Source organism: Chelon labrosus (assembly GCF_963514085.1).
Source record: "Chelon labrosus genome assembly, contig: SCAFFOLD_31, whole genome shotgun sequence".
NCBI lineage: Eukaryota > Metazoa > Chordata > Actinopteri > Mugiliformes > Mugilidae > Chelon > Chelon labrosus.
In genome coordinates this window covers 449,166-463,522 of record NW_028181545.1, presented here as the reverse complement: position 1 = coordinate 463,522, position 14,357 = coordinate 449,166, and the positions used below count along the sequence as shown (strand labels likewise).

Genomic DNA, 14,357 nt, shown 5'->3' with positions numbered 1-14,357 from the left:
TCTTGCATTCCACTGTAAAATCAATAAGTTGTTACAGGTGTTGATATTGGATCACTTGTTTCACCCTGTATGAGATTAGCTTGTATCTTTTCCCATGATAAATTCTCCATATTCAAGAATTTTGCTGCAGCTTTAACAATAATTTTTATTTTCTCAGTTTTCGTTTTAGCTTGATCAGCACAATTAACCACATACGCTATAAACAGAATCAGCTTCTCTGAGTTTATCACATCCTCCTTAGGCCTTCTGCTTTCAGCTTCATTTTCTTGTGTTACCGGTATCTCATGTGTCTCCTTCCTTTCCTTATTGACAACCTTTACAGCTTCAGCATATGTAATGTTCTGTGTAGTCCGTACCTGCTGCACCACAACTGCCTGTTTACTTACAGGACAACCCCCATACGCAGCCGTATGATCCCCACCACAGTTACAACATTTCCTCTCAACTCCCTCTCCACATTCCCCATATTCATGCTCTCCTCCACATTTCCCACACCTTAATTTCCCTTTGCAAACTTTAGCTATGTGACCATACCTTTGACATCTATAGCATCGAATTGGAGGAGGGATATACTCCCGCACCCTGAAGCTCAAATAACCCACCATTACTTTCTCTGGCAACACTTCATCCTTGAATTCCAAAAGTAAGGAAGTACTATCTACTTTTTCTCCATTCTGCTTTGCTTGTAATCTTTTTATATCCACTACTGTTCCTCCCCTAATATTCTTTTTAAGATCATCCAATTTTTCCCCAATCGGTATACCTGATATCACTCCTCTTGCTCTTATACCTCCGAGGATTCGCACTTCACTCACTTCTTTCTTACACACCGATTGTATTCTCATAGCCTTGTCTCTTTGCTCAATATCCTTGCATCTAATTAGCAGTCTGCCATCTCTTAACACCTTTGCCATAACTATGTCACCTACTGCCCTTTTCAATCCATTAGTCAAAGAAAACAAACCAATTTCGCCTATATCATGCCCCTCTTTAAATTTCACAACTATTTTCAAATCCTCTTCCTGACTTACCTTCCTACGCACATCTCTTACCGCATCGGGTACATCCTCAATACTCCTCTTCGACGGTCCCTTCCCCACTCCCTCAGACCTAGCATTGCTCAATCCTCCTCTCCCTCTACCCCGTCCACAACCCCGACCCCTCCAGTCCTCCAGACCTTCCATCCAATCCTCATTCCCCTCATCCTCCTCCATTATTCTATTCAGACCCAGTCACAAATCAGATTATGCCAAACCGCCAGACAAACTTTAATATTAACGAAAGTATCTCTCGGAGATTCAAACAAACCGCCACTCTCCTCGTGCTACCTTAACCGGAAGCGGCCCAACCAGACACTTCCTGGTTCCGGGTTACGTCGAGCCGCCCTACGTTGCCTTTGATTGGCGTATCCTGATATTTGACACTACTCCTAGCAAATCAACGCTCTCAGGACTAAAAACAAACGTTCAACTTCCTGGATCAAAAGGTTTTTAGCGGGCCTGGCCTTGGCTTTCCACAGGATGGGAAATAGACCGTCAAACCGGCTTCTGTAACTTTAGAGACATGCTGAAAAGAAAAGTGGTGACACCTGACACAGAAGAAAGAGACTGGTTACGGAAATACATGTCTACGTGGACTGATGGAAAAAAAGGTATGTGCTCTCCCTGCAGCTCATAAGTGATGTTAACGTTACAGTTATCGTTACTAGTTACTGTCCATTATTTCATCAGGGAAATCAACAGAGCTTTGAGTGACAGCGGGAAGCACACGAGGCAACAACATGTACGTGCAATTTATTTCTTGTCCTCTCTGTTTTATCAGCTAACAATAGTCAATGTAAAGTGAATCATTGAATCAAGGTTATCTGTACCAAATGTGAGCTGAAGTGTTCATTTTATTACAAAAGCATCAAAAGTATGAAACTTTGTACAAAATGTTAACTTAAAAACAAAACATGTTACTGTGTAGTTCAAAACAGCTAGCCAACAGTAGGGAAAGGGAGAAAAACTGTACTGTAATTGTTGTGAAATCTGTCTCAAACAGGTTCTTGATATACCATTTTAAGGAAAGTATGAAGATGATGCCCAGAGAGAAGAGCAAAGAGCAGGACCTCTCACAGTACCACAGTCAGTGAGAAGAAATTACAGGATTATTAGACAAGCTCCCCTCTCTCACACACACTGTCAAACTAAACTACTGCCATTCTCTATGTCCCTTCATCATTCTATTTAGCGATGCACTGATCCACTTTTTTCAGTTCTGATCTGATTCGGACGTCAGCGCTCTTTTTTTCTTAAATAATATTAACATGAACATTACTGTTGTTGGTGGTGTTGGTTACATATTAATTTATGTAACCTTTTTCTCCTGGCTATTAAAATTTGCATATAGGCAACCACGCTATAAGTTGCCGTCATCCCTTCATTCTTATGTTGTTCTGTGCACACCAAGTCTCCTCTACACTGCTACATCACAGTGTACAAGAGAGAAATGTAGAGTTCACAGATGTCTTCATGTGAGCTCTGCTTCTCTTGATGGACAAGTGATGGACTTGTGTTTCTCTCAGGAAAGTGAAGATGCCACCCAAAGAGATGAGTTGGGAGCAGAACCTGTCACAGTGCCACAGGTGAGACAAAACTACAATATTAGACCACTCTACCTCTGTTGCTTACTCTTACAGTCAAATTACAATTATTATTTCTGTTGTTTGTTTGTGTCATTCTGAGGAAAGTGATGAAGATGATGGCCAGAGAGAAGAGAGAGCTCTAGTCAGAACTCAACTGAGCTACATGTCATCTGTCCACTTTCCCACAGGTTTTCACCAAGCCATAAATGCCACTCTGATTGTTAGACCATGTATGTATTTACAGTGTCCACAGCCCGTCTCGATCGTATGTCGGTTACTGAATACCTATTACTGTAAACGAATGAGTGTAAACTAAATGAACATGGAATTATTGATTTTGGGTTTCTGAGCAGAAAAGGAATATTTGTCCAAACAATTACTACTGTAACAAATTAAATTCTAATGCTTATTGTAATGTAATCTGATGATCTTGTGCAAAATTAAAAATATTTCTACTAAAAGAATGGAATGAATATTATTGCATGTAATTGCTCCTAAAATGTTAAACAATATTTTGCAAAAATGCTTGACTCAGCAAAAATCTAATTTCATTGTCAAATCATGTTGTTTATTTGAATGTCTCACATTTGTGGCACCACAAGTAAATTTTGTAAGTATTTTCTAAAATATTTGCAACAGTTTGGTTTCACTGATGATTGTCCAACTTATATAAGTTTGATATTACATTTTCCTACTAAGGATATTGTATGCAACATTACTGTCATATATTGTTCTGATAAATACCCAAATCATACAGGTTTAATTTTGTTAAAATTTACTAAGGATCTTATATCTGGTTTCACTGTTGTATGCTTTTCATACAAGTTTCAGACAAATGAGATACAAATTTTATAAGATTTATCTATATCTTTTCCATATGGGAAGTTACAACTGTAGAAAAAAAAAAAAAAAAGAACATTTCCAAAGAATGAGCAGGACAAGGGAATGTATTGGTGTGTGACATGATAACTTGTCTCTGTAGCAGCTGAAAATGTCCTGGAAAAGTCCTGGAAAATAATTTCAGGTTAGGAGTGGGAACCCTGTTTATGTCAAACTCCTCATTTAAGCCCCCTGGCGACATTGTGTTGAGGAAATATATCCAAAAAGTTTCTCTTTGGAGAAGCCTTTTATCACGATTGCCCCCTCTTGGAGGGCTGTTTACATATTCCACCCCAACATATCTCAATGCGCTCACATTATGGCCAGCTCGCTTAAAATGGGCAGCTACGGGACTTCGCTCGTCCCCCGTTCTAATGCTGCTCCTGTGCTCGCTGATTCTCGTGCGCAACGCACGCGTGGTTTTTCCCACATATGCTAGTCCACAAGGACACAAAATCATGTACACGACATGTGTGGTGCTACAAGTAATAGCACCACTAAAGCAAATGGCTTTTCCAGTGTGCGGGTGGTTAAATGTCCTACATTTATGTGTGTATGAGCATTGTACACAGCTACCACACCTGTAATTCCCGTCTGGTACAGGCGGCAGGAGTGGTGCGCGATCGGGGCGCAAATCACTCCTAACCAAACGGTCTCTCAGATTAGGTGCGCGCTTAAAAACCATACGTGGCTTGTCTGGGAAAACCTTCTTAAGCTTGGGGTCAGATTCAATGATGTACCAATGTTTTTGAATGGATTTCTTAAATTCAAAATCGAGTGGGGAATATCTTACACAGCAACTGGGGGTATTTATCGTCTTGGCAGTAGGTCTACTCTTTTTTGTAGCCCGTAGGCATTCATCTTGCGTAATGTTGTCAAAACGTGCCCTTGCTGCATTAACCCACTCCTGTTTGTAACCTCTGCTGAGGAATCTATTTGATAAATCATCTGCCCTTTTTTTGAAAATGCTTTCATCTTGAGTCCAGCAAACCCGTTTTATGAAAAGGTTTTATTCTACAAACGATTCATTGACGATGTTTTCTTAATTGTTGACTCTACAGTGGAAGAACTTATGAACTTCCATTCGTATCTTAACTCCTGCAGTGCCCATATTAAATTCACCTTGGAATATGATATGCAATGCATCAGTTTCCTGGACATTAAGGTCTATAAAGAGGGGAGTGAATTAAAAACAGATCTTTATTGTAAACCAACTGATCGCAACACTTTGCTGAGAGGAGACAGTTTCCACCCGCGATCACTGATCAAAAGCCTCTTTAATTTTTTGAGGTAAGTATAGACTCTTTTTCTTTTGATAGGGCTATTCACTCCTTTGACATTATATGTTACAAATTTGAATGGACTTAGCGTGATCTTAAATTGTTCTGAATAGCAACCGAACTATTATCCATTTTATATCAACCGATGCTACAGTGGAGAAAAGATGTTCTAAGTATATGTCTCTCTGATAGGTATGGAATAAAGATATATTTGACAAATAAAAACAAAATAAAATCAAAAAATAAATACAACAAAAAAACATATACACCACTCTTCTTCTTCTAGTCACTATACTAAGGCTTGCTCTGTGGGTTTCAGGCCGGATGTTGTAAAGCGTCTTGAGACAGTTTGTGTTGTTACTGACGCTATATAAATAAAACTGAATTGAAATTGTTATCTAGTTTATATTTGTAGCTGCATTATCGACTGTTTTACCTGTTTGATTCTATCATGATTCTATCATGGTGATAATTATCAGTTAATTTCTTCTCTATGTTACCATGTTACGCCTGTCTGCACCTCCACTGGCTCGGCAAGTGTTTTTGGATTGTGCTTAATCACCTTAACCAGCCACACCTGAGAAGACTGAATAAAGGGCCTTGTTGAAGAGGCCTAGCAGTAACACTATGTATGACTTGTTGCCTTTTTGTTTTCTTTGGAATTAAATAAACCCTTATTTTTCCTAACTCCGCCATGTGTCTCTACTTTATGTTGCACCTCTCGAGCCAGGCCGTAACAGCAGCATCAGAGAATATTTGACTCGTCTCTATAACACACTCTCTCCAGACGGCAGGCATTCACACTGATTCTACACAAAGATAAAGAGGAATAAAGGATGTCAGTGTGCGTGTCTGTGCCCAACGTCTACACATTCCTTACACGCATGCAGGTAACCATCCTACAAGGACATGCTGCATCTCGCTTGTGTGCTTGTTTCTGGCAGCCACAGAGAGAAGGAACAAACATATTCAGCCAGAGTTTGTACGGGAAAGAAAGAAATAAGCTTTACTGACTAAGCAAAACTGTGGAAGAGTGGGGGAAAAAAACAAAACAAACAACATGTATGGATTAGGTGGGAAAGACTTTTATAGGTACTTACAGTTTTGTGATTATTTTTGTAAAAAACCAAAATGTTGTAACCCAGCAGAGCCACCAGCGGTTATTCATATATTCATGGATGCATACAACTCTGGGAATATTAAAGGACTTATGAGCAAGTTATACCATGGCATCACCTCATTGAATAAGGACTCTACAGACTATGTGAACCATCGATGGGAAAAAGAGTTGAACATCATGATAACAGAGGACATGTGGCTGAACGCATGGGAAACACAGTAAACTTCCACCAACTCCTGGGCTTGGAGAGACTTTTGTTGGAAAAGATTAATTCATTTTTTTTATATACCTCCCAAACAGAAGTCCAAACAGACTGGCACACAACTAGCCTGCTGGGGAGAATGTGGAGAGGCCTCCGCTGATCAGGCCCATGTTTTATTGGTCTCGCCCCTCCATCCAATGTATTATTGACAACTCTCTATCTTGGGAATATGCCAGATGGATTGAGTAAAGCTGATATGTACCTTCTTAGGGTCTTGCTGGCTGCGAGTGAAAAGGCCATCACAAAATGTTGGCTCCAGAAAAATGTCCCCACTACAGATACCTTTGTTAATATTGTAAAACAACTACATGCACTACAGCAAATGACTTACTCAATCTGACTCCATAAAGATCTAGGTGAAAAACGATGGTAGCAATGGCAAGCTTATTTGGCCAATGAGTGAGACTGCATGCACTTAGTGTGTATGATATTTTGTCTTTTGGATATACTGATCACCCCCAGACCTTGAATATGTGTAATTGTTTAGTGTCTGTCTTTTGTTTTACCTTTTTGTACTAAGACATGAAAATTTTCTGTAAAAAAAGAATCAGAACAGGTGGGAGAGTGAGAGTCATGTGTGGATCCCTGGTGGGAGTATAAACCATGACTATCATCTTCAGGACAGAGGATGATGGTATGTGTTTCTCTTCTCTTCTCTGACTCTGAGTCTAACTTCTTCTTCCAGATCTGTGTCCTGTGTTAACCTGATGTTAAATGCTGAGCAGTAACAAAGTGTCTCTGTGTGTTTTTCTTTTGTTTTCCAGCTGCTAAGATCTTGACTGGTTTCTGATCATGCTGCTCATTGGTTCCATTAGAAATTGAAAAAAGAAAAATGTTTTCAAATGTTTGAAATCTGATTAAACACGTTTTGAAGTATCTAAGCTGTGAATAAATGCACCATCTTTAATAAGGAGTAAAGTGGCGCCACCTTGTGACAGAACAGTTCAATAGCGAGTCCTTGTTGTATCTGCAGAGAGTGACCTTTGACCTCATGTGTCCATGACTCTTCACCTCTGTCTCCTCTCACAGGGAGAAGATGATCTGCATGATCCTGCTGCTCATCATCCTCAACTCATGTGTCTGTGGTCAGTTTAGAAATTGACTTGATGAAGTCCAAATCAATTGTCAGTCTTCAATGATGGAGTTGAAAGACTCCCATGTTCCAGTTCTCAGTGTGTCTGCTCCTCTCTTTCTCTCTCTGTCTCCTCAGCAGCAACATTTGAAGTGAATGTGACACAGAGCTCCTATCAGGCAGAGGAGAACCACAACATCACCCTGGAGTGGACCTTCACCACCAAACCTGACTCTTCCTACAAATATCTCTTTATCATCTGTAGCTTGTTCACCAATCAGAAGGAGTTGGTTCTGTATCATGTACATGAAGGTGTTGAGGAGTCAGAGTCTCAGGATGAACAGTTTTCAGGACGAGTCCAGGGAGACAAAGACGTCCTCAGAGAAAGACGAATCAGACTTCATGTGTCCAGACTCAGGACTGATGACTCTGGTCTGTACCAGTGTGAAGTGAAGACAGGTTATGGCTCCAGCTCTGGCAGATGTGAACTCAACGTCACTGGTAAATTGATACAGTGCTGTATATACACCGATCTGCCACAACATTAAAACCACTGACAGGAGAAAAACTAACATTGACCGTCTTGTGATAATTCAGTGTTCTGCTGGGAAACTTCTGGACCTGGCATTCATTGGTGTGGATGTTACTTAGACATGTAGCACCCACCTAGACCAGACCAGACACCCCCACCCCATAGCAATGACACTCCTTGATGGCAGCAGCCATCCCCAGCAGGATGCAGCCTGACACAGACACACACACAAAAACACGTTAGGAACAACTAAAAGAACATCACAAGGTGTTGACCTGGCCTCCAAATTCACCAGATCCCAAACTGATCAAGTATCTGTGGGATGATCCACAGAGGCCCCTCCCCTCAAAGGCCCCCACTAACAACATTGTGTTACCAGACACCACAGGACACCCTCAGAAGGCCCATGTCCATTCTCTGATGAGTCATATTTCTCTTTCAGTGCTTGTTCCTCTTCCTTCAGAGGTGACTACATTAACCAATCAGTTACTGTTTGCTCACGTTCAGACCAATCACATGCCATCGTTACCAGGCAAGGTATGGATTACAGACTACTCCACCAATGAGGTTTTGAACAGTGACATGATGATAATCACTTAGATTTTTTCATCAGCATAGTTTTAAATAGTTGAGTTCTTAGTATTTGTTTAATTTGCATTAACCTATCAGATTTCTGAGAAAGCTGAAGAAGCTAAACCACACCGTGTCTCTCCTTCACACGTTCAGAGTCTCAGCTTATCTTTTTAAAACAACACAACAGTCATTGTGGTTTGAACACTGAATGCATTATAAACATGAAACTATCATAAACTAAAACAGAACAACCAGGTTTTAAAAGTGAGTTTTTTGAAGAAATGCATCCGATCATCCACAACATTATGACAAAAATGAAACACCTCACACACCATCTACTCCACCTGGTCTCTGCCAGAGCTTCTTCTAATATGGAGAGTCTTGCTCCATAACATTATGACCACCTTCCTAATGTTGTGTAGGTCTCCCTTGTGGTGACTCATCAGAGAATGGACATGGGCCTTCTGAGGGTGTCCTGAGGTTCTTCATGTTTTTTTTAGTTGTTCCTAAAGTGTTTTTGTGTGTGTGTCTGTGTTGGGGATGGCTGCTGCCATCATCCTACTTGTCCTATCAAGTCAAAATGTGCACTAAAAATGTAAAAAGACTAACGTTCTCAGCTCGTAACCTCATTTTTTTGTCATAATGTTGTGGATGATTGGATACATTTCTTCAAAAAACTCACTTTTAAAACCTGGTTGTTCTGTTTTAGTTCATGCTAGTTTCATGTTTATAATGCATTCAGTGTTTAAACCACAATGAGATGTGTTGTTTGAAAAAGGAATTTGAGACTCTGAACGTGTGAAGGAGAGACATCATGTGGTTTAGCTTCTTCAAATTAAACTGACACTAAGAATTAAAATACTTATTAACTATGCTGATAAAAAACTGGACTTCCTCTTCAGGCTGAGTTTATATTGGAGGAGGACCATCATGCTGTTACTGCTGCTGTGAACACAGAGAGACAAGGTCAAGAGATTTTCAGGAAACCTTCACAACGGTGAGTTGTTCTTCAGTTTCAGTTTATTTTCTCCTTGTGTCTGTAATTCAGTGAATACAAACACAGAGCACAAGTTACTGAGACATTTTTATTTTATTAAAAGTATAGTTTTATTTTACAAAGTCATGTGGACACAGTCGGACTCAACTGAGTCTGATAATACAACTGACATAAGCAGCAACACATGTTATAATTATATGCGTCAATGCACTGGCACATTTATCGCCTATCATTTTAATTCAATTTCTCATGGCAACAGATGACAAAAACTCACTGATTGGACAAACAGATATATACAAACTAATTTAATATGATTTCTCAGAACATTAAGTTTGAGGGCAGACCCTCAAGCCCAGTTTTCAATTCAATTCAATTCAATTCAATTCAATTCAATTCAATTTTATTTATATAGCGTCAATAACAATACAGTTATTTATTATTTTATTTATTATTATTACTTTTATTTTCAAAATAAAAGTACAAAACTACTCCTTCAAAATAAAAACAATTAACACCAACTAAAACCTGAGGCCATATAGAAGCTATGCCTTTCAAAAGAGAATTAAGTTGGAGGGCAGACCACACACACAATTTTAATATGACTTATGTTGGCAGCAGCAGCAGCATCCTCAGCTCAGTCAAAATGTCTGCAGGAATTTTCTAGTTTTACCTGTTACTATTGTAAATTTGAACAATACTTGTTGAAAATCAATCAAGTTATTTAACAATTACCATTTTCTTTCAGGATGAATCTATCCATCTATCAAACTTTAAATGTGTTTTATTAGATTTGTCTTTTATCTTCTAACACATGACTAGTAATTGATAATCAACACATCTTCATAGAGGTTGATCGACAGTTTCATCAAATAAAGAGTGAATATAGTGTAAACAATCATGGGTTTTCAGTTGATCAGTTCATTTAACTTTAACTTGACATGCAACAAACTATAATACACTGATATTTATTTTATTTTTTTACAGTGATCCAACATGACATTACTGAAGGCTCTCCTGCCCCTCGCTGCTCTCCTCCTTCTGTTCATCGTTCCCACAGAAACTGAAGTGGTGAAATCGATGGCAGACTGTAAAGGATTCTTTCTGAACGATAATCCACCAAATATTACAGGAATCTTGGAGGGAGGGAAGATCCTGCTCCCAGACAGATACAAACCTATTTGCCAGACCTTCAGAAACACCAGAACCTTTGTGACGCTTTACGACACCAAGAACAGGATCCCAGTGTTTTCTGCTGCAAAGTACAGAGGCTATAAAGGCAACAGACCTAAGCCCTCCCCATGGATGATTGAACCACAGGTGAGCTTTTTAACAAAGAAAATACCATAATACTAAAGTATTTGTGGATGTTTTGACAAGTCTCATTTTATTTGACATCACTTTACTTTGAATCTACTTTGATGTAACCTTGTATGAAACAGTAATTAAATTTTTAATTGTTACAGCTTGAGGACCCAGCTGGTGACAACAACATGAAGTTAACAGACAAAAAGAAAACCTACAACCACCAGGCTGGGTTCACCGACTACAAAAACAAAAAAGGTTTTGACAAAGGCCATCTGTTACCAAGCTCTTATGAATTCGATCAAAGTGAAATAATATCCACCTATACCCTGACCAACATTGTTCCACAAAACCAGCAATTCAACGGTGGAAGCTGGAACAAGATGGAACAATGCATCAAATGTGTTATGGAGAAATACTGCATCAACAACAATAATGATATAGAAGGTTCTGTAGTAATTGGAGCACAGCCCAGCACCAACAACACCCTCAACAACAGGGTTAATATTCCTTCCATGCTCTGGTCAGCATTCTGCTGCTACAGCAGCAAAGAGGATAAATGGTTAGCGAGTGCATACTGGGGTGAGAACATTCAACCTAAAAAGAAATACCTGCAGCCTACGACTCTGAAGGAGCTCCACGAGAAACTGGAAGGAAAATATAAAGTGTTTCCTGAAACAAAATGTCCTCTCGACACAACTATCAAACAGGTTGACCGAAAACTTATAAGTTCCTGCAACTGCCCAAAGTAGGTGTACGACTACTGCTCCTGCTGTGATTATCAAATGATTCTGAGATTGCAGGAGCAACGACATCAAAACAGCTTACAGATGCAGTAACATGTCAATATATAGCTCGTGCAGACGCCGCCGTTACTCTCCCAAGTACATCTCTTCCTTTCAGCTTTCAGCTCCTCATCAAACTCCATCAAACTCACCTCCTTCTCCAACCTCTAACCCTCCTTTTCCTCCCTCTAACACAATTCTCTCTCCGTCACCAGAATGTCCTTTCCTACTACCAGTAACAGAATAACAGCTAGCTCTGCTTTGTGCTGACCTATTTGTATATCCGTTATCTAAAACACACTTGTGTCTTTGTGTGATCAGTTGAAATCTGTATTTTATCCTGAAATAAAAGTGGCACAAGGAAAACCCACGTCTCAGAGTGTCTTACTTCTCAATATACATCTCCAATAGAAAACACCAGCTTTGTTAAAAATGGGAGTTTCACACATATCAACATCTAGACTGATGGGAAAGTTGGGACATTGTCATCAACTAATAAAAAGACTTCTTTGTATTGCTTCAGGTGCTTTATTCATTTATTTAAACGTGTTCAAATCCACCCAGTTTCACCCTCCATGACTTTAAAAACGTTGTTGTATTTAATTGTTTTACCACAGGAACCATACAACATTTTTAACTGCAGTTGTGCTTAAAGCTTTTACTGCTAAAAACACAGCTTGTTCTGAAACGTCCCACCACAGAGCAGAGACAGAAGAAAGACATGAAGACAACAGCAGCTTGTGGACAACATGTGTCTTTTCTCTTTAGGTGAGAAACTTCTCACTTCACCCACTTGTTTTCTGTGTTATTTCTTTACTGTTTGAGAGAAGAGTGATCAGGTCCTAGAGTTGGTGTTGTCGTCTGTACTGAGAGAACTGGAGGTTTAGACAAAGTGTCCTGATAGTTTTCAGAGTTTATTCAGAACGTTCAGCACCAAAAAATAATCTTGTTTACTTCCTAAGGATAATTATGTGGAACCAAATACTAACTTTACTTTGAATCTACTTTGATGTAACCTTGTATGAAACAGTCATTTAGTTTTTAATTGTTACAGCTTGAAAACCCAGATGACAGAAACAACAACATGATGTTAGTAGACAAAAATAAAACCTACAACCACCAGGCTGGGTTCATCGACTACTATAACAACACCAATTATGACAAAGGCCATTTGTTACCAAGCTCTTATGGATATGATCAAACTGAAACAAAATCCACCTTTACCCTGACCAACATTGTTCCACAAATCAAAAACTTCAACCAGAAAAGCTGGAACTACATGGAACAATGCATCAGATGTGTTATGGATAAATACTGCATCAACAACAATAATAATATAGAAGGTTTTGTAGTAATCGGAGCACAGCCCAGCACCAGCAACAAACTCAACAACAGAGTTAATATTCCTTCCATGCTCTGGTCAGCGTTCTGCTGCTACAGCAGCAAAGAGGATCAGTGGTTAGCGAGTGCATACTGGGGTGAGAACACTGAACCTACAGAAGAATACCTGGAGACTAAGACTCTGGAGGAGCTCCACAAGGAACTGGGAAAAACATTTGAAGTGTTTCCTGGATCAAGATGTCCTCTCAACACAACTGTCATTGACTTGTATCCATACCTTAACCGTACATCCAACTGCCCACCAGGAGGTGGTGTGTACGACCTGTGTCATTTGTGATCGCTTTTTACCCTCATGCAGACTGCAGAACAAATTTAATTTGCATTTTACTATAACGGGTCATGTTTAAAGGAGCCCCAGTGAAACTGGGCTTGTAATTCCTCCAGTTTGTATGTGAACATCCTCAAATTAAAGCTGAGAGTCTGCACTTTAATCCCAGATTCATTATGGAACTGTAACTTGAATATGTTCTGATCAACAGGTAAAACAACAGAAACAGTGTCCAAACACATGTAGACATGAGTGGATTTATAAAACTGGTGTTTTATCCCACGGGTCTTGAACGCACCAGATCATTTCACAGCTTCTAAATATGGTCTGATCTCCCTGATAACATGTGATGAAGTCAAACTGTGGACAAAGTGAGTTGAGGAGCTTTAACCTCCACTACATCCCTGGTTATCAGGATGAAGGCGCCCTATTATGGGAAGCCGTTTGAGCATTTATTCAATATCCTTGATATCGGACTTAAGGTCCATGTACTAGTAAGCATTTTGTCCTCACTAGTAAGACGATTTTGCGCACTAGTAGAACTACTAGGGCACACTAGTAGAACGACTGTGTCTTACTAGTAACGTTTTTTACACTACTAGTGCCACTTTTGGCCTACTAGTGCGCAATCAAACCCTACATGTAAACTACTGTGCTGCACTAGTAACACTACTACGCCCTACTAGTAGGCATGTGTCACGCACTAGTAGCCTCCTGGACCCTACTAGTAGCACCAAAATGCCCACTAGTAGCAATAGTAAGGCATTTTTGACCTCACTAGTACTACTAGTACGTACAAAAATGTCCACTAGTTGTACTAATAAGGTATATTTTCCCTTATTAGTACTACCAGTAAGAGCGAGAATGCCCACTAGTGTTACTAGTGACAGATATTTTTTTCTTACTAGTGTAACTAGTAGAACAAAGTGTGTCTTACTAGTGAGCCTCCGAACCCAACATGTAAGGAGTTTGGCTGTACTAGTATGACACAATACACTACTAGTGCGCACCTAGCACGCTACTAGTATGCAATTGCACACTACTAGTGCGCGACTTCATTCAACTAGTAAGACATTTCTGTAACATGTAAGACATTTCTGCACACTAGTAGGACAACTTTGGCATACTAGTAGGACAGCTACGTCTTACTAGTGAAGCAAAACTGTGCACTAGTTGACAACTGTGCGCTACTAGTACTACTAGTGAGGCGGTAGATGTTAACTAGTAGAATTTTATAGTGTCACTAGTAGTACTAGTAGC

At 39.6% G+C, this 14,357-nt stretch overlaps 1 protein-coding gene across 2 annotated transcripts; it reads left to right on the top strand.

Annotated features, from left to right (window-relative positions):
* The first annotated feature begins 9,281 nt into the window (after positions 1-9,281).
* Positions 9,282-11,959, top strand: LOC311509920 (endonuclease domain-containing 1 protein-like). Of its 2 annotated transcripts, XM_084575370.1 has the most exons (3): positions 9,282-9,341; positions 10,326-10,658; positions 10,805-11,959. In XM_084575370.1, the coding sequence occupies exons 2-3, from the start codon at positions 10,335-10,337 to the stop codon at positions 11,393-11,395; spliced, it is 915 nt and encodes a 304-aa protein (XP_084431496.1). In that variant the 5' UTR covers positions 9,282-9,341; positions 10,326-10,334; the 3' UTR covers positions 11,396-11,959. The 2 variants fall into 2 exon arrangements, with proteins under 2 accessions (XP_084431496.1, XP_084431497.1); XM_084575371.1 differs by lacking the exon at positions 9,282-9,341 and having other exon boundaries at positions 10,296-10,658.
* The last annotated feature ends 2,398 nt before the right edge of the window (positions 11,960-14,357 follow it).

Bases quoted from the DNA above. Each gene is read 5' to 3' on its own strand.
- LOC311509920 (XM_084575370.1), top strand. From the start codon at position 10,335: ATGACATTACTGAAGGCTCTCCTGCCCCTCGCTGCTCTCCTCCTTCTG. The intron at 10,659-10,804 runs GTGAGCTTTTTA...TAATTGTTACAG, and splicing joins CATGGATGATTGAACCACAG to CTTGAGGACCCAGCTGGTGA.